The 23,824-nt window shown below is 35.1% G+C and overlaps 1 protein-coding gene across 1 annotated transcript in view; it reads right to left on the reverse strand.

Moving 5' to 3' along the window:
• Positions 1–4,834: 4,834 nt before the first annotated feature.
• LOC120631645 (pituitary homeobox x) overlaps positions 4,835–23,824 on the reverse strand; it is a 40,990-nt gene continuing 22,000 nt past the window's right edge. Inside the window, exons 3-6 of the mRNA XM_039901304.1 lie at positions 22,058–22,165; positions 14,164–14,331; positions 9,569–9,710; positions 4,835–4,944 (exon numbers count right to left, since the gene is read on the reverse strand). Of these exons, the coding sequence (XP_039757238.1) occupies positions 4,835–4,944; positions 9,569–9,710; positions 14,164–14,331; positions 22,058–22,165 (528 nt within the window). The remainder of the gene's footprint in view (positions 4,945–9,568; positions 9,711–14,163; positions 14,332–22,057; positions 22,166–23,824) is intronic.

Genomic DNA, 23,824 nt, shown 5'->3' on the forward strand with positions numbered 1-23,824 from the left:
TTTGTCTCAACTACCCTGTACTGTATTTAGTCATGTCTAGTACATGTCTAACTTTAGATTCTATGACTCGAATTGTACAAAATCCTTATTAATAAAATAAAACACACTACTACATTTTTAGACAATTTATTTAATTTTACACATGTTCATTATAAGACAAGTTTTCTTAAAGATAATATTTACAAAAAAATGCACAGATGGCCGTCGAGTAACAAAATGCTGTTCACTTGGTAAATAAATATTACACCATTGTATCAGCATTTGTTTTGCTTGAAAATTAAATTGATTATAATTAATATAGTGCTTATTAAAATATAAGATTATATTTAAACTACGAAAAATAAATATAACGTATTGTACCTATGATGCAATCGGATCTATACATTTTGTATAAATGTTTGCAGACTAAAGATTACTGAATTACGACATGTTTGTTGGTACATTTTCATTTATAATTTATGAAACCGACTGCATCACGAGGCAGGTAACTTTCTAAACTTTAATTCATTGAAAAAGGTTAGTCAAAAGCCTTTTTTTCGATATCTATTATATTATTTGTGTTAGATCCGTAATAAGGCTTTAAAGCCAAATGCATCTAAAAATAGGTTAATGGTTTAGCCAAATACAAAAAAGCTTCAAAGTTTTACAATTTAGGTAATATTTATTTACTATGTGTTTATTATATTTTTATTATTCGTTTTTTATTTACTGTACAAAAGTATAACTGATATTTATTTATAAATGCTTTTAGTATATGATAAGTTGGAAACTACGTTATCATTTTATCAAATGAACTGACTAGCATCAACATTTGGTTTCTGGCATATTAGTTCTAAGTCAGTTGTACACAAATCTCCTAATTTAATTCTTAATTCTAAAATAGTGCTTTTCTTTTCACAATGGAAATGGATAGCATTATTTTAGACCGGTCTATTAAGTTTAGTTTTGGGATTTGTGTCTAAAAAAATGGCATCATTGGCGATTTAAATGTACGTAATACGTATACCAATGCACGACATACATATTTAGACTTCGATCACTATTGCTGTTCGGTCATTGTCGGGATATCTAAAATCAGCCGTTCTCTTGCAAATAACAAATAATCAATTTTAAATTTTCTGTTTTCTATGGTCGCGTACAATTTTCATTTAAATCGCCAATATGCAGCTAAAAATAAAATTCAATACAAAAATTTCCATTGCATATTATTTATTTAACTAAATATTTCATTATTATAGTATCGTTGAGCTGTTAACACCTTAACTAACGTAGACATGCAAACGTTTTTATATCTATTTACAAGGGATGTTACCTATTGCAATAATTTTAATTAAAAGTTTTATATACCATGACAGCTCCTTTGACGAATTATACTAACAAGATAATATACGGGGAAAAAATGTGTTTTTGTTTAGCGTACAAAACAAAACGTATTTACTGTGTATGTTTGTTTTTTTTTGTAATTTTTTTAGTTAGTATGGTAATTTCATGGTTTAATATTTATTATTAATGAAATACATTTTACGATGATCTTCTAGCTCCATCAACAGATCCTTGCAACCGTGACTCAGTCCACTCCTCATATAAATCATATGAGACCTTTTTAGGGGCAAATTAGTTTACAATAGCGAAATTCATCTGCCGATCCATCCATCACTACCTCATTCTCGGCTCATTGTTTAATAATATTGACACTATAATCAACGGTTTGATACACATGCAACTACCAAGTTTCAGACACTTTTTATAAATTAAAGTCGCTTATAAGATTTAAAAAAAATTGTTAGATATAGAAAAATGAACGTGCCTTGTACAAGTCTTTCTTATTATGTTTATATCGCAACTTTATTTACTTATATAAATAAATTAGAAGGACTCACCTTTTTTTTCTGATATAGTAATAATTGATGGTCCAAGTGGATGGCCAGAAGTGGCAAGTTTGCAAGACATGCTCGAACGTATATCGCATGCATGGAAAGTACCGCAACGTACAACTCTATGCCCGTCAACCTGAGGCGTAAATGTTAAACCTCATGTGTCAGTAGTAACACCGGCAACCACGCCTTTCAGACTGCAGCATTACATTATTGCTGCTTGGCGGCAGAAAGAAGCATGGCGGTATCTGTACTTCCACGTACGAGCTCTGTCCCAAAAAGCTTTACTACTACTATATTTTTTTTTTTATAAATAAATAAATATACTACGACAATACACACATCGCCAACTAGCCCCAAAGTAAGTGTAGCTTGTGTTATGGGTACTGAGATAGCAGTTGAAAATTTGTATGAATTTAATCCATAAATACTTATAATATACATATAAACACCCAGACACTGAAAAACATTCATGCTCATCACACAAATATTTTCCAGTTGTGGGACTCGAAACCACGACCTTGGACTCAGAAAGCATGGTCGCTGCCCACTGCGCCACTCGGCCGTCAAATTATTAAAATATATATATAATCCAAACTGTACCCTCTTGCTCTCTTTTTTTTATGTTTCTATCGCTGTTACCTACTCCTTTTTTTTAGCGAACAATAAAAGCGTATTCATTAATTAATTCATTCATACATCTTGTTTGTTGTTTGTAGTAGTAAATTATGTACCATTTTAAAGAGCTGCCATTAATATTTCTTAAAATTTAGCTCACGTAATCAATACAACAAGAAAATATTATATACTTATCACTTAACCAATCCAAAATGTCTGTACAATACTCCTAGCATACAAGGTAAACGTAAATATAGAAGGACAGCGGTCCATTATTAAATTAGAAACCTATTTTGTACCTATACATATTATTTAAGCACGATTTTTTTGCGTACCGATATTCGATAAACGCTTTCCCTTATAAATACACGTCTTTCCATAATTAAGAGCTACTAATGTACACAGAACATATGGTCGCGTTAACCGTAAATCATGAAAAGCAGAATAAAGTTATTTAAGTGATTGATAGTAAAGTGACACGTATTAGTTTTGTGGTTTGTACAAAACTGTAAATGGCTGCTTGCAGTGACCTAGCAGATAACGCATATACCTGGAATTAGTAGTAATAAAAAAAAAGAGAAAAAAAATTGCGATCCGGTATTAGAGTGGGTACCTGAATTATTTTTGCATTGTGATGTGTGCATCCCCTCTAATACAAAGTTTATTTATATTTTAATTTTGTATCAAACATAAATTCTTCCATTTAATTTTATTTTTACATTTATAAACGGTACAGAATTGAAAAAAATTTGACGAAAAAGGCCATAATACAAATTCTTGAATATGAACTTGCAAATAGGATGCAGGGAACTTTTTAAATACATTTATGAGACATCAAAGGCAAACTATTGACAAAAATGTGAAATAAATGTTAATAAATTGAAATAGTCTGAAAAATTAGACTGCTGGATTAAAATTAAAATCCCACAATTAAGTATAAAGCTTCAAGGGTTGATAAGGGAAGGAGAATATTCCTAAACAATGATTTAGGCCTATTAACCCCTTAGTAGATCGATGCTCATTCCCAATTCGCGAGAGAGTAACACAATTTCTCCGTCCAGAATATTTAAACAGTTGTATAGATTTTTATTACAAGTACAGTCAAATTATTCTGTTTGTAACCATTTTTTTCGACGATTTACATTGCACATACTTAATTATTTATATTTTGATGAGTGTCAGTTACTAGTACTATTTATTTTCACGTTTTTTTGCTAACTAAAGCTCCCTGCGATAATAACCTCGGTCACCAGTGGCGTGATTGGAGGGTATGCAGATGATGTAGAATGAAGAAAATCACCAGTACGAATTATAAATACTTATGGGTAGGGTTTGTTTTATAACTCTTACAATGCCTATACTTATTGCATAACTCTTACTGGAGAGTTTCCTCATTTTATATCATCTGCATACACTGTGCATACCCTTTATGCACGCCACTGCCTCGGTGGTGTGTTGCAGGTGTGCGGAGCTACAAAAATAGTGAAGGTTTCCGCATTATAGACCGAAACTGAATAATTTAACGGCACCGATAAATCAGTAATGCTCTAGTGAAAAGTGTTTAAGTAAATTTTCAACCTACGCCGAGACATGCTATGGCTTATGGCATGACAGGCTGTGTTTACTAATAGCTGATCGTACATCTATCAGTAGGTCTATCCAGTATCTCATTGATATAAAATCTAGTTGAAAAATTTCCATTTTCCAATTTAAATTCCCAACAAAAAAGCAGTTCCCATGTCTTCATCAGGATTGAAAACTGAGGTTACAAAATTCTACATTGTGGTTATTTTGTATACACATTTATAAATTGCTAACGCTATTTTCTATGCAACGAGATACTGAATAGTGAATATTCCTAGGACGCGCGTAATAATAGCGTAGTTTTTATTTCGCAGTCGAGTTTCCTTAGTACGAAATTGCAAATCTCGCATGCGCTGATACTTTTCGATATCGATCGTATCGAAACTTTGTAACAACAGAATATATTAGATCGAGTTCTTTAGTGGATTGCGATGGTCGACAACCAGTTTATGACTGATGTTTGTGTTTTGATACTCAAAAACGACTACCATTTTGAGCGTAAAAATCTTAAACTAGGGCTACAGTATGCGACTAACGCTTTTTAGAAATGTGACGCGGACCAGACCAATGCGGACAGTCAGCGTCATCAGTGGCAAAGTCTATGCCCAATCGCAAAACACGCGAGTTTGAGCACGAGCTTTGTGATTGGTCGCTCGCAGATTGGCCTTGCGTTTACTGTTGTAAGATTAGCAATCAGCCTATGGGGGCGCGTAGTCATGCGCCGGCGCCGGCGAGTAGTCGGCGCCGTGAAGCAACGATTAGGTCTGGTACTGCAACATAGGCGCTGCTGCCAGGTTTGCATGGTGACCGCTGTTCATCCGGAGAGCGGAGAGAGATTTGTTGTACCATTCGTCTTCTGCACTCATACCTGTGTAAGAGAAAAGCAGTTAGGGTACGATCATACTTGAATATATTCGTATATGCTACACAGTACTTTTCAGCTTTAACCGATCTCGCCGTGTACACTGCGTGATTGTAAAAAGCTCGTGAGTTAAATAACCCTACTTAATCATGTTAATTTTGTATATTATAATTTAAAATGTTGTCAAATTCAGCGAAAATTAATTGGATATTCTTAAATGAATGAATATACTTTTATTGCAGACCACAAAAAGTACATACAAAAGAAAAGTATAACAAAACCTCGTATACAATTTGGCGGCGCTTCATAGCGATTTCTTCCAGGCAACAAATAGTTAAGTGGTATAGTATATATACATATACCAATAGAATAAATATATATAATATATATAAAACAATATATGTAACTAAAGACAAATAAATAAATAAGTAACTAGTATTATAAATATAATATGATAATTACTTTAAAATAATTAAGTAAAGATATTTACTTTAAAATAATTCTTCTTCTTTCTTTGGACTGAAAATTATGACGATAGAAGGAGGTATATCATCGTATAACTAATCCTAATGCTTAGCAAGATTTTAAAGTATAATATAGCAGACAATTGCTTTACATTCATTTTGAAATAACACTATTTAAGATAGAAATTATAGAGGTACTATTTTAATACACACAAACAAAACAGTTGCTGACGGAATATCACGTTAAAAATCAGAAATAGGCATGATGACAGACAGTATTCAGTAACACAGAATTGCTAAAATAATGTATTTATCTAATGATATGTTATGATTAATTTATAGAAATAATATTTTTATTCATATTCGAAGTGAGATTGCTATTTATCTACATGAAATAAAACTGTAAATTCTACCGCCATGGTAGGTGAATCGCCGAATTCAGAATTATGACGTCACGTGTGTAAAACATAATTTTGAATGCCTTGAACTTTGAAAATCATGTTCATGAAATCTTAATTTTATACCACAATCATAATCTTTACATATGGTCTTACATACTAAAGCTCTAATTTGCCTATGACGTCACGAGTACGGCCAAAAAACATATACTTGCAATTTATACCAACAAAACCTTTAATTTTTTAAATAAATAGGTTCAAAAGTACCTACTCATGCCAATTGCCGAATTTTATCCGAATACACGTTTATCGACTATTACGAAGTACCTACCAATATAAATTTATATTCTCAAAATCTACTCTTAAATACCTTTTATTGATTAGAGTTTAGGGAGTAGCAAGCGTTACATTGGCCCCTACCCGTGCCGTAGCACATAGCGATGTAGACATAAATGTACCAAGTCGTAGCGAAGGGTCGTAACTCGTAGCACAAGACTCGACCCTCGCGTTTTCTCAAGATGCAATCTCGCCGCAGGAAATAAGATATTTACGAAGACGCCGCGAGGACGCCCGCCAAAGTAAATGTAGTGGAAATTTTCTTATTAGAATATCTACGGTACGATGCCTCGCCTCCATTACTCGGTCGTTTTTTCTACGCAGGAATCCGGCTAGCGGCACTTACACGTTTGACGCTTTACCGCGTTTTACAGCTTATTCGAAATAGGATGTTTCGAATTTGTCAAAAATTTTAGGCGATTAAAAATTCCACCGGACGGCCGGTGAGACTATTTTATTTATCAAAATGACGTTATCTCTGAGATTTTTTTAAAGATATGAAGTTGTTGATTCGACATATACTTTTTCCTGAAATATTTATTTTCGAAACTAAATAATCGACATAAAAAGCACGTTGCACGTTTGGACCAGAAAAATTAGCAATTGGTCAATATGTTCGTCTAAGACTATGGAAAAATATTTAGTTTTATTAATTACTTACTATACTATACTTCATTACTCATGAAGTTATAGTAATATAATATATAGTATTCTACTATGCCCACAAAAAAGTGACATTTAACACATAATGTAAACAAAGATAGCGGCCAGCTTTACGATAATATCCGAACTAAGCTGGAGGGAACCGAACAACTCTCACGGAGGAGGCAACACTTTTTCTTCCGTGACGATTTCTACCAGTTAAGTTCTACCGCAAGGCGCATTCAGGAAATTCGTAAAAAAAAATAACCTTAATATAATGTGATTAAGATTTTTAGACCTGTTAGTTTACTTTGGGTTTTCTTTACAGCTGAATTGGTCCAATGCCTCTCATATTCGGCATGCATAACTTAGTAGGTATAATGTTCTCAGTTCTTACGAAACATACATACTCGTATCTTAAATATGTTCCGTACAAGTTAGAACGTCTTGAGTTGAGCAGCAAATTTATAATCTCCGGCCGCAAGCTCAAGGATCATTGAATTAACAAACGTACCAACGCCGTCTTCTACAGAACATGTCTAAATGTAGGACTTACATATTTAATTAACTGATAAGTGTTATGTAACTACTTTACTATGTGACTTGTAAAATGGCCAAAGAAGTATATTTTTTAAAACCAAAACAAACCTATTACCTATTTACCTACCTTTTCAATTAAATTTTACCTACTTTTTATAGATTTTTATAGACCTCTCCGCTCTCGCTCATCTTGTCCTAATAGAAAGGTTGCCTGGCAGAGATCGCTACTAAGCGATAAGGTCGCCTTATGTATTCTACTTCTGTCTTTGTATTTCTATTGTTTTATTCTATTTTCCTAACTTCATAGTGGTGTACAAATAAAGAGTTAAATAATAATAATAATAATAGATTTTTCTAGTACATTTTATCGACTAAAGTAATTTTATTAATTTATTCTTATTACTCGATTTAAACCCCAGTTTTCTTAAAGACTCAATTTATTTGACCTAATAAAACCTAAGATATCGATTGTATATATAAAGCGAATAAAATATTGTTTTATCCTTTTAAAAAATTAACCTACAAAAAATATTATCTAATTTAAGAAATATTTCACTTTAAAAACTTTCAATATAAAAAACGATACATACCAAAAGACGAATTATACGAAGTAATGTTTTCTACCAAGTTTAATAGTCTAATTTTCTACCAAGTTTAAATAGTCTCCGCTTTGACGTCTATGACAAAACACTTCGTCGCGAACAAAAGGAAAGAATTCCCGCAACTTTAACAAATTCTAATTAAGTTTTTTTTCCTTTTGGAGATCATCTGGCGGAACTTAGTCGTGGCCGGCAAAGAGCAAGTTTTCTCATTATTATAAGGGATATTTGTATAAAACGGGGCCGCGATCCGGGCCCGCAACTTTTATAATTGCCCTGACGTTCTAATAGAAAGTTGATGAAAGCTGCCGCGCGTCGTCTACCGTTTCTTGTTTTACACTTCAGACTTACATCTTAGTTTCTACCTGCTTAATTATTTATTGTAATATTCATTGTGTTAAAGAGAGATATCGGGCCCTGACTTTCCTATGACATTTGATTTTTCTGTCTGGAAGTATTCTTACTTTTTAAGTCACAAATTGGCGAGTTAAGAATCTGTTGCTATTATAATTGGGGCCAACGAATACTTTGATATGTAACAGTAGTAATGTGCAGTGGGTAAATAATTAAACTTCCGATGACTATAACTTGATCAATGCCAGATATTTTACTAAATTGAGTAGCATTTTAACGAATATGAATCTTCTGCAATTAAAGAATAGTTTTTAAGGGAGAATTAAAATTAAATTTGTTGCACAGGCAATGTTTATTATATTGTGCTTGTGGGTATTTTGAAATAATTACGGGTGCATCTTCGATGCACTTCAGTCTTGTGTAAGACTCAGACGATATGAATCTTCATATCGTCGATTCGTACGGTGTCTAAGTAGTTTATCAGACACTAATATTTTATTTGACTTATTAAATTTCATGCAATTTGCATGTTCGTTCTATGACGTTTACCATGTCGCTGTAAGGATGGAGAGCGTAGACGTGCAGAGCCCGTTTATACGCGGCGGAGAAGATTTTATTCCTTCCTTCGTAGTTATTGTTGCTAGGTTCACTCACCCATGGTATCCTGCCGCATACCAACAGCGCTCATGTTTGCTCAGCTGGCACTGTGGCTAATGGAGAAAATCTGTGATGGTACAGCGGTGTGATTGTACAAGCAACCTACCTTTTGCTACAGCAAGGAGAGGAACTTTTGCAAATCTTTATAGTGATTATTGTTAGGTTCACTCACCCATAGCAATAAATCAGCATGCCGACGGCGCTTATGCTAGCGGCTTGACTAACAGTGAAGTAGGGACTAGTCATGTGTTACGAACCTACCTACTGGTACAGCGAGGATAGGTCCTTCTGCAAATCTTTATAGCTATTTTTGCTAGGTTCATTCACCCAAAGTATCTTTCCACATGCTAACGGCTCTCGTACTCGCACTGTGTCTAATGGAGAAGTACTCTGGCAAGTTTTACGCGCAACTTTCCTTCTGGTGAAGTAAAGAGGGGTCCTTTTGCAAATCTTCATGCTATTGTTGTTAAGTTAGTGTCAGTCATCTATAGTAACGCACGTACATATACCGCATGCCAACGGCACTCGTGCGACTTTGTGGCTAATAGTTAGGCGTGTGGCATGTGATACTTACTTAATTTCTGCTATAGTCAGAAGAAAGTCAAAGTCAAATTTTATTATTTTTGTTAGGTTCACTCACCCATAGTGTCCTGGCGCATGCCAACGGCGCTCATGTTTGCGCTATGACCCATGGAGAAACCCTGTGGCATGGGGTACGACCCGCCACCCATTTGTGACAGTGAGAAGATATCCTTCTGAAGCTCCTCGTAGCTTCCGTGATGCTGTTGACAATAAGTCGTTTAAGAATACATTTAAGCACAATATCAAACAGATTATATATCGATTTGGTATCACAGGAAATACTGATATCATAGGAAAATGGAAAATGACTTCTATATTTCCATTAAGCTCGTAACAATCTCGTTAATCTAATCATAAACTTTAGAACTAGACACTTGAACGGATATAAAAACACAACAGTTTAAATCAGACCACTGTCCTGATTCTCTTTTACATTTTAATGGCAACACTTTTCATTACAATATGTATTATAGTACAGGTCAGTCTTTGTATGATGCCGTGTCAACACTAACAATATAATAGTAAATTGCATATCTCGCATAGACAACAATACAAAAGCTAATTCATATTTATAATTTCTATTTTATATTATAAGGATGTCTCTGATTCCCGCAGTAATTGACGCTCTGTGTTTCGAGAGCTTTTGTTTATTTATCAAAAATAAAGCTGCTGTGGTATAAACTAGGCTACATAAAATTAGTTGAAATTAATTTCATTTATAATAATAATACTCGCACCTAGTATTTTACAAAAACTACCAGATGAAAATTGGAATCCCTCGATAAGTTCAAAGTTTACATAAAATATAAGCTAGTAAAATCATATTCTTTATTTTATCATTCTTAAAAAAGGAGTTGAGTCCAATGCACGGTAACCAAAATTCTTATACCCAGCGAAGTTTATTGAGCATGCTTCTATTCGGCCCAGGGCGCGCTTGGAACTCTCTTAGCATTAGTTTTTAATAATTAATTAATTTAGTTTTTATGTTAAAGAATAAAATCACAATCGTCCCACTGGAATTGTATGCAGGTACGCATCAAAAATACCTTCTTTCAATTGTGATTTTCGGTTTTGAGTTTATTTATGTCTATTAAAATTTGTCTGCAACTCGCCGAAGTGAAGCACGGGTCCGCGGTTGAAATTTATCACGATCAACACTTCGCTAATGGGAAGGTAATGCGATGCTGAAAATATTGAAACCACTGCAATTACCACAGCGGGAAACGATTTGTAATCATAATTATCGACGGCTGTTTAATTTTCCATTTTAAGCGTATCGGCATTATCAGTAATATTATACTCATACGAGGCAAGTTACATTGGACTAAGATATCGAAATAAATAATAGAAGTTTCCTGCAGGCGATATTTCTTTCGAGCTTTATCGAAGCTGCTGTTATCAACCTAATAATGTAAAACTTTATCCTTGATAAGTATTACGTAAGTAGTTAATTCAATGAGCTGCGTAAACTAAAAATAGGACATTAGTATTTTTTTTCACTGTAGGGTTATTTTATCAATATATTCAAGTTCCAACTATGTTTGAATGCAACTGATTGGAGACAGACTAAGTTAGCATTTCCTGATTTGAATCTACGCATCACTTTTAAACTATTACGCGTGGAAAGAGATAAACTTAGGAAGGTGGTGGGACACATAGACATCTTTCCGTCATTGGTGTCACCGACAGACCTCTGTGCAGAGAATAGCAGACCAACGCAAGGTCTACCTGGGAGCCCTAGCCACATTTCACATGGAAGACCTCAGCGAGCGGTCTATTAAGCTTCTGGAACTTTTTTTTTGTTTTATTTTTGCTGCTGATTCAAAAAGCTAAAGGTTTTGAACTCTAAGTGGAAAAGTTGTTAAAAATGTATAGGTACGAAGTAAAATAAAAATGGGTCCCATAGTCGCTGAATATTTAAAAGTGCCTAAAAGCTTTTCCTTACTCCATGTCTAGAAATCGCTTAAAAGCTTAGGTAAGTAATCTTATGTATGCTAGGTAAGTTATGTTAAGTAGTGAGTGTATTATATACATTGAAAAGTCTTCTTATTATTGCCCTTAAATCACGCTATGCGGGACATATAAACATCTATGTGTATACACGAAACAAATCATCAGTATGGCATCATCATCATCAGTTATATCATAATGTCCCACTACTGAGTAGTTTCAGACGGATTAACAGCTTAGGCCCATCACGCTTCTCGCTTACAGTTAGGCGGTATTATTTAATATTTAGCAATCATAACTGAAACGACTGCTCAATAGAGGTATCCCTAGAAAACCCCAATTTTCTAACTTCGAGCTGGTATCGACCATTTCATATTAGAATACCCCAGTTTTTAAAAAAAATGTAATAAAATCAAATCTTGAACTTCAAATTGTAATTAATTAAAACTTTCTTTAAAGGCGAAGGAAAACATCGTGATGTGCAACTTGCGAGGCGCATTATATCCACCAATCCGCACCTGCTCAGCGTGGTGGACTACGACCTAAGCCCTTATTATTCTGGGAGCAGACACGTGACCTTTAATGGATCGCTAACGAGTTGTTAATGACGATATCGCAGGCACTAATGAGTCGTTAATACATAATTAAGCCGTTAATGTGAGGCTATAGTGATAACGTATGCTAAATTAAAACTAAAGCTTCGATGATTTCAAATGCGGTATTCTAAAGCGAAGCCGAAAAGATACCTTGTCAGGCACAGATCTAAGAAAATACAAAAACCGTGTACACTTCTAATAATGAAAAATCAAAAACCACTCCACTCTAGTAGTGTTTCTGGAACAGGCGGTTAGATCTTTATTCCATTTAGCAGTTGACCGTAATTATTTTAATTCTAATGTTCTAAAATTTTTTCTTCGAGATGAAAAGTAGCTTATGCTAAATTTCATCCAGATCCGTTTAGTAGTTTTGGCGTGATCGAGTAATAATCATCGATCGAAACTTTTGCATTAATAATATAAGTATAGATAGAGGGTTTTCTATAAGCTTGCTTTTATTTAAAAAAAACTCTGATTACATACCAATATGAGCTTCACATTAGAAAACTTAACTTAGTAGTAAAGTTAATTTGCAATACTTGTATCATGTATGAAGTTATATCTTAACGCTTGGCTGTCAATATAAAACGACAAATTTTCGTTAAATTAACATGACGTTAGTTTTCATGAAAACTACTAGTAACTACTAGTTCAACGTGTCTATAATTATGTACCAATAAATAATTCAACTCCGGTATTCTTGTATAAACACTTCCGCCATTGTGTTCATCATAACGAATGCATTGTCTGCAGTACGGCCGCCGGCGGTCTGTGGTGATATTTGCATTATTTTCGAATTTCGGTCGCAATCTCATTAAAGCGTAATCAGAGCAAATGATTAGCGGCGCATGCTAACGAGCGCATTCCCGACCGCTTCATCAATTCTTTGTTATTGTTTGACATTCGCTTTAATAATGTTTTCTAATAGTATTGCCTCAAAACTGTGATTCAGACGGATATTTCATATTTATTTAATAATATTTTTTTTATTATGTAATTATATATTATATAAATTATGAAAGTTATAGAATAAAGATTTAAATGAGATAATGCCAGTAGTATTTCACCGCGGAAATGCAGTCAGCATTCTTGGCATCATTCCACGCGGGCATTAGGTACTTGTACAGTAATTAGGTTAGTTATTTTATTGTAACATTATCAATAAAAATATGTGATTATTAGTCTAAGTATAAGTTAATTTGTATATGATCTGAAGGAGGATTTTTAACTAATAACTTCCCACCTACGACCAAGTTTACAACCAATAGATTCATTTGTTATGACATACCATTAATGAGAATATCAAATATTTTTAAATTTATAAGTATGTAGGAGGGTCCCTCAATCGTAAGACACTTTCATACGTTTCCTATTGCCGACGGCACGGTAGTGTACGGATTTTAAGCATAAAAATAATCTTTAAAAAGTAAATAAATCCATATTTTTTTTTTGTTGATAACTAATTGGTTAAAGTACAGGACCGATTTTAACCATTTCTTTCTTCGCTTAAAGAAAACCAAACTATTAAAGTGTCATAGGCTATATATAATTTTCAAAATAATTGGAGATTCAGAATCTCCAATATCTGTTTTTTTTTTTTAAAATTAATAGCAAAATATTGCGTATAAAATAATTGGCATGCGCTGAGAAAACTATTGGTGATATATAAATTGTATCACATGAATAAAGTAGGTCATTAATACCTACAAAAAAGTCCACGAGGGAATGCATCTAATTATCTTAACTGTCGCAAAAACAGCTTTTGTGTTCTAAAATTTTGTTAGCTTATACAAAAGTGGGCGACATTAGAGTCGCAGTATTAAATCTTATTCAAATAAATAGTTTTACCGTCAAGGGTGTTTATGTAGCAGGGAAATACTTTTTAATTCATTCCAGTTGGACTCCAGTTGTAAAGGAACACATCGTGAGTTAATCTGCATGCCTGAGAGTTGCACATATGTTCTCAAAGTTGTGAGACGCCCACCAATCCGCACTAGGCCAGCTTGGTCGGATCCGTGCCCTGTAGTGGGCCGGTAATGGGTTGATATGATGATAATGAAACACTAACCTGTATTGGGCTAACAAAACTAAATGTTCATGATTTTACCTGCGGATATCTGTTGATAGTGTTCGGGTGAGGATAAGGCTGGTACCCTCTGTAGCCCTGGATGTTCCTCATCATCCCGTTGCAGCCAGGGAGCACCGCTGGCGCGAGGGCCTTCTGTAGCTGCTTTTCTTGCTTGCGATACTTCGCTCGACGATTTTGAAACCAGACCTGTTTTCAGCGAGAAGGAAATATGATTTAGTCGTCATGCCAATAAAAAAGGGTGATAGATACGTGCGGTTAGGGCTAAGGTCTCCCTTTCATTGAGCATTTTATAATCTAAGCAATTAAAATATCATTTGCTTTAACAGTGAAAGAAAACATCGTGAGAAGCCTGCATGCTTGCGATTTCTCCATAATTCTCAAAGGTGTGTGAATTCAACCAATCCGCACTTCTATTCAACTACGGCCTACACCCTTCTCATTCTGAGTGGACACTCGTGCCCTTTAGTGTGCTGGTAATACGATGACGGCCGACTGGCTCAGTGGGCAGCGACCCTGCTTTCTAAGTCCAAGGTCGTGGGTTCGATTCCCACAACTGGAAAATGTTTGTGTGATGAACATGAATATTTTTCAGTGTCTGTGTGTTCATCTGATTATTATAAGTATTTATGTGTATTATATTCATAAAAAAATATTCATCAGCTATGTTATTACCAATAACACAAGCTACGCTCACTTTGGGGCTAGATGGCGATGTGTGTATTGTCGTAGTATATTTATTTATTTATTTAATAGAATGATATTGATGATGACGAGGAGTCATGCCAATAAATAAATCGAATGTGTCAGTAATTTTGTAAAGTTGTGAACTTTAACTGTAAACATAATATCCTTTATTAATAAACCAACGAAAAAAATATTTTTCTAGGGAAATAATAATTACAAACTAAAATTAATATACATAATAAATATAAGCCGTCTAACTGTTCACTTCTGGGCATGGTACCCAAAATGCTGGAGCTATTGCCCTGCAACTTTAACTTGATATAGGTGAGATATTTTATTATTAACTAATTCTTATTTAATTTATTAAATAGTTTAATAGTATGTATTTTAATATTTGTACCACCAGCAGTCTATTCTCCTCTTCTTTTTTTGTTTCCTAATTCAAAGGTTGCCTGGCAGAGATCGTTATTAAGCGATTTGTATTAGTTCTTCTTTCGATATGTTTTTGTTATATTTTATTTATGTTACTGTTGTGGTATACAAATAAAGAGTTTAATAATAATAATAATAGTTTTCAAGAAATATCTAAAATATTATTTGATTCCACAGCGTATGTTAAATTGTGTCTGTGCATTAGCGATACACTTCAGTCTTGTATTAAGACTCATACGGTGAACCACCACGCTGTTACAGGTTACAGGTTAGTGCTTCATAACCGGGACACCGCCAATTCCTAACTCAGGGCATTAAAAACGACAAAATCAGCGAGGCAGATAACAAATAAATCTAACAGGAGTCAAAAATTAAGAAAAAAAAAATTAAATAAACTTAAAACTTTACGGTTTAGAAGCAAGCCCTAAACATTTGTCTGGCTCCTTAAAAATAGCACAACAGTCACTTTTCCGCAAATTACCTTAGTCATACACTGTTATTATTTTTGGAAATCTGTGAAATTGAAATTGAATTTTAAAAGTGTTCGTTAAAGTTTATTCTGAACCTGACTTTCCGGATTTTCCATAAGCAATATTTTATGTTATTTTAATTATTGGTTAATTATGTTTACATCGATATTAAGTTGCAATAGTTGCCTATGTAGCGACTAAAGAAATTAGTGTTGCGCAGATGTCTACTAAAATACATAAATTTATAACAAATAGACAAAATAGTGAAGTGCCACTTTCAACAAACAGTTTGTAAACCAATTTTCTTTTTGTTACATAGGCATTCACGAGCTTGAACAATAAATAAAAAGAGAACCAGTATTTTTTAAATAAATAATTTGCCACTTGGATACCTCTAGTGCATACCTACTCGTACTAGAGGTATCATATATCCTAAGAAGGTGCCATATCTACTAAGAATGGTGAAATATTTTTGTACACTGGTATATTCAGCCCTTCCCATAAAATTCACCAAGCACATTACTTAACAAAGTACAAAACATCGCCGTAATCTGTGTTGTCAACGGGAATGAGGCGTGCGTACTTTGATATGGTGATTACAGCTGATTAGAGGGAGAGGGCCGAGGGAGCCGCCCTCTGGACGCACTCCCCATACAAATAACACCGATACATACCTACCCACCACACACAACTTGAAGCTACACTCATCTAAACCCTATACCTAATACAATAGAGGCGATATTACGGATTATCCTGATATATACAGTACACTCAGTAGGTATATAGTGGGGTGAAGAAACATAAATGGGATATTAGTTTTTTTCGCAAAGCAATTCGACATCCGTCCCTTGTACGCGTTGTGATGAAAAACGAGGCAATTTCCGAAACGGGTTTTTTTGGTATCTGTTACAGATTTTCGTTGTGTATAATATTTTAAGCTCATATAAAATTAAGGGAAAGTACCTTTTCCCTTCATTTATGTTACAGATAAAAGTATATAGCGTTTCAAGTTTAGAGAATACTTTCACCTTAAGTCGTCTGTAAGAGATTACTTTGATGTATTCCCTGTATAAAAAATAGCAATTTTACATACAATATCATGTACTGGAAAATATACCTACTTACTCAATATAGTGATTTTTAAGAACCTTGGAATTATCTAGTTGTAAGTTAGAACTATATTGCCTTTGGAAAGAAGATATTTGAAGGCCGAAATGGATGAAGTAGACAATTGGAAGTTTATTGCGCAAGAGAGAAAAGGACAGGCCGTCACGTCCACGTCAGTCTGTTACTTTTCTCTCGCACGCAATATTTTTTTTATCTGGTCTGGCCTTACTCTTCATCCTTCTAATATATATGCTAAAGTTTGTATGAATGGATGGATGGATGGATGTTTGTTTCTCTTCCACGCAAAAACTACTGAACCAATTTGACTGAATATTTGCTTTTCATCTCAGGAAAATGTACAGATCCCGCAGGATACATGGTAAACCAAAAAACCACGTACGTAGCCGCGGGCTACGTAACGTAGCGGGCGGCTGGTTGCTAATAAGGAAGTTTTTACAACCAACTCATCTCTTCTCTGTCCTTTTTAGTGTCATCTCCTACCAGAGGTAAACAAACATTAGAGTTAACTGTATTTTATCGACCGCCGCACCCCTAAACAATTTGTACTTGTATTTAACCATTTTTGTAGATTTTTCAGTCAGGAAATTTGTCTTCGACCAGGCCTTCGGGCAAGCCCTTTGCTGTGCTGAGAGTAATAAGTTGGAGCAGATTTGATTTTGGATTGCGCATTCCCAGATACTCTCTTGCACACTTTTTATTATCTCTGTGGAACTTCTCGTTCTCTGCAGCACTGTAGCATGATGGTGCAAACTAATTTCTTAATTTTTCATTTAGTAACCTCTCCACATTTGTAGTAAGACTTTGGAGGTTTATATTTGATGTTTCCTATACGCTATGCCTAGGAGAGCATAATAAAGCTCATTTTTATTCGCACCTCATCATCATTAGCCTAAACCCGCTAACCCGAAAGAAAAATAACGAGAGAGGAAGTTCTCATTGGAACATATACATATATTAGTGTTGAATCGGGAAACTCTTGGTACCTAATACCTATCTATTTATGTACCTAATTGGTTAATTTTTTAGATCGATAACATAACACCCTCATATAACACTATTACTGCACTATCGACACTACCCTTACCACTACCACTACCCTTTATCCATGTATATATATATACAGCCTTCATTTAAAATAAAAAAATAGAACCAGTTTAAATACATTACAAAGATCCTGTAAGTTTAATATTGTTTAAATCAAATTGAGCGAGATCTCAGAGCCATTTTGCCCCAATAACAGAAAACAGATAAGTATCTACGCATTTATCCGAGCGTCGCGTCGTGTTATCCGTTGGAAATGGTCGCTTTTAAACTGAAAAAGCACGGGATCCAACAAAACATTTTCTTATTTCCAATTGTAGAATTCATTTGAGGGCAGAGACAATGTCGAGAGACGCGCGGGGAGGATGAGCGGCTAACTTCGTTACGGATCCATTTGATGGGATTGCAATGCCTCAGGGGCCACCCACTCCCCACCCCCGGCTCACCCCCTCGCTCGCCCGACAACGTTGTATTTTTATATCGAAATTTCCTCTAGAGGAGGGTGCCCGACGACGCTGTCGTCTTTAACGTTTACATTCTTATGTAGCGTCGCCTGAACGTTAATAGCCTCCTACGAGAATGAGAGCGAGCATACACGAGTGTAGGTACAAGTAATACTGTACGTGTTTACGTGTATTGGCACTCCCCATACTGAGTGCGTTTCACGAGCTTTTAGAAGCGGAATGTATGCAAAAGTCTCCGAAGTAATGACATTTCGTTTAACCTTTTATATTTTTAAGTACGACTTTGTCTTTCCAAAACCCTTATTCAAGGATATTATATCCACGGATAAGTTAGATGTCGAGAGATTCGCATTTACCTTAATACATAGGAAAACTCCTTTGAATACGTTGACATTAAACATTCCAAAAAGATTAGCTTTTAAAGCTTTTAAAAAGGACGCTAAAAGTCGCGCTCTGAATAAAATATCTAAAGCACCGAATTAGGTACTCCTGGGACAAATCAATAGCGCGTGTCCCGGGGGATTGAGCAATTTTAAAACTGAGATAAGGATCGTTCGTAACTGTAAGTATTTCGTATTCATACAGCCGAGGACGACAGATGGCGCTTTAATTCAATCCGCCTCCGGCCTACGCTACAAATTATATTACCGAAGTATTCTCGCATCATTGATATTTCGAAAATTCTACCTAAGAAAAAGAGCTGCGGGAATATGGCTCGTATTTTACACTTTTAGTCATACAAATAACGATTCCAGAATAGCGTTGATTTAAATAAGTGACTGCGTACCTTAGTATGGTGCAAGTGGCTCTATGCTCTATGAGAGAGGAGGCCTGAGGCCAGAAGAGGGCGAGTAATAAGCTCAGGATGATTATGGGGCTTTATCGATTATTGTCACCAAATCTTTGTGATAGTAACAGAGTCAACGTGCTCTCCGGCGGCACGGCGGTATACAAAGACTGTTTCCTAACTCTGGGTAGAGCGCACGTTTTAACAGATATCTAATAGTTACCTAGTATTTTTTACCAAACTCAGGACCACGTAGTCTCAGCCTTAGTAACTTACAATAAACCCACGTCATCGTGCCTAGCAGTACAATAAGGTCGCTTTTACATACCGAAAATTTCTTATTTTATCCACTTTATTTAATGTATATTTTGAAGTTTGTGTCCAATAAAGCTTTTATGCATCTTTGTCTTCCTTAAGAGTGAAAAAAAGGTCGTGAGGAATCTGCATGCGTTGGTTCTTCATAATGTTCTCCAACGTGTGAAGTCCTCTAATCCGGCCACTTACTTGGCCAGCGTGGTGGAGACTATGGCGTAAGCCCTTCTCATTCTGAAAAGTCCCCGTGCCCTGTAGTGGGCCGGTAATGGATTGATGATTATGGGGTCGTTAATTACGAGCCCGTAGGCGACACGATGGGAGATAGAAGGGGAACCGCAGTGACGTTTGCATAAACCTACCAATATAATCGTGGGTAGGTACACCCGTACTTTTCACTAATATAATCCTAACTGGAGGTTCTCTGGGACCTTTAATTTTTCCCAAACAGACATTCATCCGTGCAGTATGCCCGACCCACTTCATCGCAAATCTCCTGCCTGCGTTATTTGTTTTCACTTAGTGTTCTCTCTGACTTTTAAACGACTTGAAGAAAGGAGGTTCTATGTTCGTTAGTTATATGAACTGTACGGTGAATCTCAGGCCAATTACTGTCACCATCTTTCCTATCCCTGCAGCACGGCTAGCATGGGCAGGAGACAATTATATTCCCGGGGAAAGGATATAAATTTATCTTTTCCCCCCAACTTAATCAACTCTCTGAGCACTGGCGCACATGTGGAAATAATATCCAAATAATATGCGTGTATTAAAAAACGGGGGTATACTTCTCCTATTGCATATTCCAGTGATTTAGCAGGTGGGAACGTTAATTATATCCCTTGTCAGGGGATATAATCGGGGGATATAATTTTTATCTCCCGCCCGTGCTAGGCCTGCAGGTGTCTTACGAGGCGTCAAAGTGAGCGAGATGTAACGGAGAACGGGCAAGAGCGTCCTCTGTGCTACTACCATCTACTTACTGAGATCTCCAACCTGTCTACCCAGCGTGATGATTATGGGGACAAACCCTTCCGTTGGAAGGATACTTATTCCAGCAGTGGACTATTAAAGGCTATTGATGTGTGTATGCAATGTATTATATATATACCTATGGAACCGTCTACCATCTGTAGCATTTCATTCTTACGCATTTGGCTTGGAAGAGATCGCCATGTACCTTATCGCTCTTTTGTTTTAGCATTTTTGTAAAATTTTCTCTGTGGGTACGGTTGTGGTGTACAATCAATTCATTCATTCAGTTGTCTGAATGTTTATTTCACTTTCGGTGCCTAAGGGTCGGTCGGTGCTGTGGCCTTCCCAAGAATTCGTATCACAAGAAAAAATGAAAAAGATTATTACTGTCACGTAATATTATTATAGTTCCTTTAAAAGAGTAGTTTCAACTAAAAGTAACATCTTTGCTAACAGCTATGTGAGTTCTAACTCGTAACCAATAGTTAGCAACTGCATTAAAGTACTATACGTAGTTTTACTTAGTCATATCGAGCGAAAAATCTTGCTACACATTGAGCTTAGTTCGTTCTTGCTTCATAGTGTCTTAGATGATATTATCATTAATTTACGAAAGGGTTATAATTTGCAAGGGGTAAGTATTAGATGTTAAAGCTCATTTTACTAATTGTACAAAATCCGGTTTTTTTCTTTTACTATTTTCCTTTCTTTTTGTTTTTTATTATGTAATTATTAAAGAACAGGGAATACTTAAAACGGTAGTCTGGCTTTTTATAGCGAGAAGTTATTGAGATGATATAATTGGTATTTAGGTTTACAATTAAAATAGTATCTACCTCATATATATCTCATGTTTAAGAATTTATAGACATTCTACAAAGGGATTAAGTAGGGGATGAAAGATTTTTGGCAGAGCGTGCTTAACATGGGAAATATATCCGATAAAAAAAAATTGCAGTCGATAGACCAATTCTTTAAGAACTTTATAGGTTATGTAATATTACGATAGTACCCTAAGCCGGGTGGGGCGTTGCAGTGGGATATTGTTTAGAATAGCGGAAGAAAGATGTATCTTCTACTTAGTAACTTATCAGAACTGTACAAAGACGAAGTCGCGGAGGGCTGCTAGTTTAATTACAAAAAAATTATGTACTCTAATTTGCGCTCTTGACTTCTACACTGCTAAGAGAGTATACACGGGGATCATTAAAACGAATTATAAAATAATTCGATTAAAATTTAATCTCTTTTAAGCCCATCCCGATCTACGATTACCATTAAAAAAAATTAAAGCAGCTGATAATTTTAGATAATTTTTTGAATATCTTATCGACAGTGTGAATGATTATTATACAGCCGCTTTACTGCAACCCCAGGAATCGCTACAGGATGTTTCTTATTGCACCGATAGTAAAACTTTTTTAATCAAATTGATTTTGTTTGCAAATAAATTATAACAAAAAATATTAACATAGGTGAACTTAAGAGCGACTCATTTCATGCTATTTAGAATAGGTTTGAACATAAAAAATATAAAATTTCAGGGTATAATCCACAAAACATTTTAGTAGGTGGTAGGTGGGTATATGGTTAGAAATACGTAAAGCGGCATAACTGACCTGTATCCTCGCTTCGTTAAGCTTCGTTGTCCGCGCCAACTCTTCTCTGCAGTAAATGTCAGGGTAGTGGGATTTCGCGAATGCCGCTTCTAATTCCGCTAATTGTTCCTGTTCAAAGAAAAAATTAAACAATTTGAGACTTCACTGAACGATAAATACACAGGTTAAGGTAAACGACCTTATATTAAAGATATTATGAAGAGGAATGAATCAGCTTTTTTATATAATTACTGGCGTACCGAGCCCGCATCGTCGGGCTAGATTTTGCTTATTTTATTTAAACAATAAACTTACATCATTAAATTTTTAATAAAAGCTGTATTTGATAGTTCAAAAATAGTAGTGCTCCGATCGTCACCAAACTTTACAGGATTACTCGCCAAGTCAATCCGGAGTTTCCCTCAAAGTTTCATTGCCTATACGGAACATACCCACACACGTTCTCTTTTATATATATAGAGTATATTACGGACGAAGCAGATGGCCCACCTGATGGTGACCATCACCTATAAATAGATCAGCACTTCGCAGGGCATCCAAGTCAAACATCCTACAAACTGCCACTCTGTGTCCGCCAACCTGAGGCGTAGGAGTTATGTTATGTGGCTCAGGTGCCTGTAATTACACCGGAAACCACGCCATACAGACCGAAACACAAAAATGCCGCTAAGCGGCAGAAAAGCATGTCGGTAGTACTTCCCCAAGCTCTGCCACAGAAAGCTCTACTACTACTACTATATTTGCTACTACTACTAGCTATTATCTATACAACGGGTAGCAGAATAACGAAATAATATTAAAGGATGCATAAGTAAATTTCATAAGGAATCACCCTGTAAAAATATTAAATCAAATAAAGTATAATTATTTTTCCATACAAACGAATTCAAAACATTCTCAGTGTTTACTTATGACAACCCTAATAAAGATAAAAGACCGACACATGTAAAGTACCTACGCTACGCGAGGCGTACCTAAGTCAAGTAACATGATTCACATGTTTTTAATTTCACATGTGATGTTAGGGCTGTGTCTGATTTCTTTCAGTAAAAACTATGGCACTGGTTTACTTCAAAACTCTTAGGTTTTCGGAATATATGTAGGTTTATTTTTTCTGGCGCATCTGATTATTTGAACAGTCTTTTCATTATGTACTTTTTTATAAAAACAGACATGCATGTTTTAAATATTTTTCTGTTTTATAATGTTTTATAATGATCAAATGATGATATCTGCCTGGCAATCGAGATAATCGTATATATGATCATCAGTTATTTTTACTAGTCGCCTAATTCTGTTAATTATTTTTCCTAGTAACAGAATTAGGCGTTTTCGTTTTTTTTGTTTTTTTATTTAATTAGAATTTTCGTTTTCGCTCAGACAGTATTGTTCGATTATTGTTTGTAAGCGAGTGCCGGACAGTGCTAATGGAGTTGAACTGTAGTACAAAGGTATAGGCTCTGGTGAAGCTTATATTTGGGAAGTGATACAACTTCCACCTAAAACAGAACTTCATAGTTCTGTATGTCAACTACATAACCAAAATAGCATGTTGGATTTATGAAATGAAAGTTGTTTAGAATAACTGTGATTTGAAACTCGATGAATTAAAACTGCAAAAACGATAATGCAACAAAATAGATGTATAGTATTAATTCACTTAGAGAATGAGATTGAATACATATTGTTTTAGTCACCATGGAATCTGAACGATATGTAATATGATATTTTACATTGAAATATTATGTAATTTTTAAGCTTGATTAG

This window comes from Pararge aegeria, chromosome 18, assembly GCF_905163445.1.
Source record: "Pararge aegeria chromosome 18, ilParAegt1.1, whole genome shotgun sequence".
Lineage (NCBI taxonomy): Eukaryota > Metazoa > Arthropoda > Insecta > Lepidoptera > Nymphalidae > Pararge > Pararge aegeria.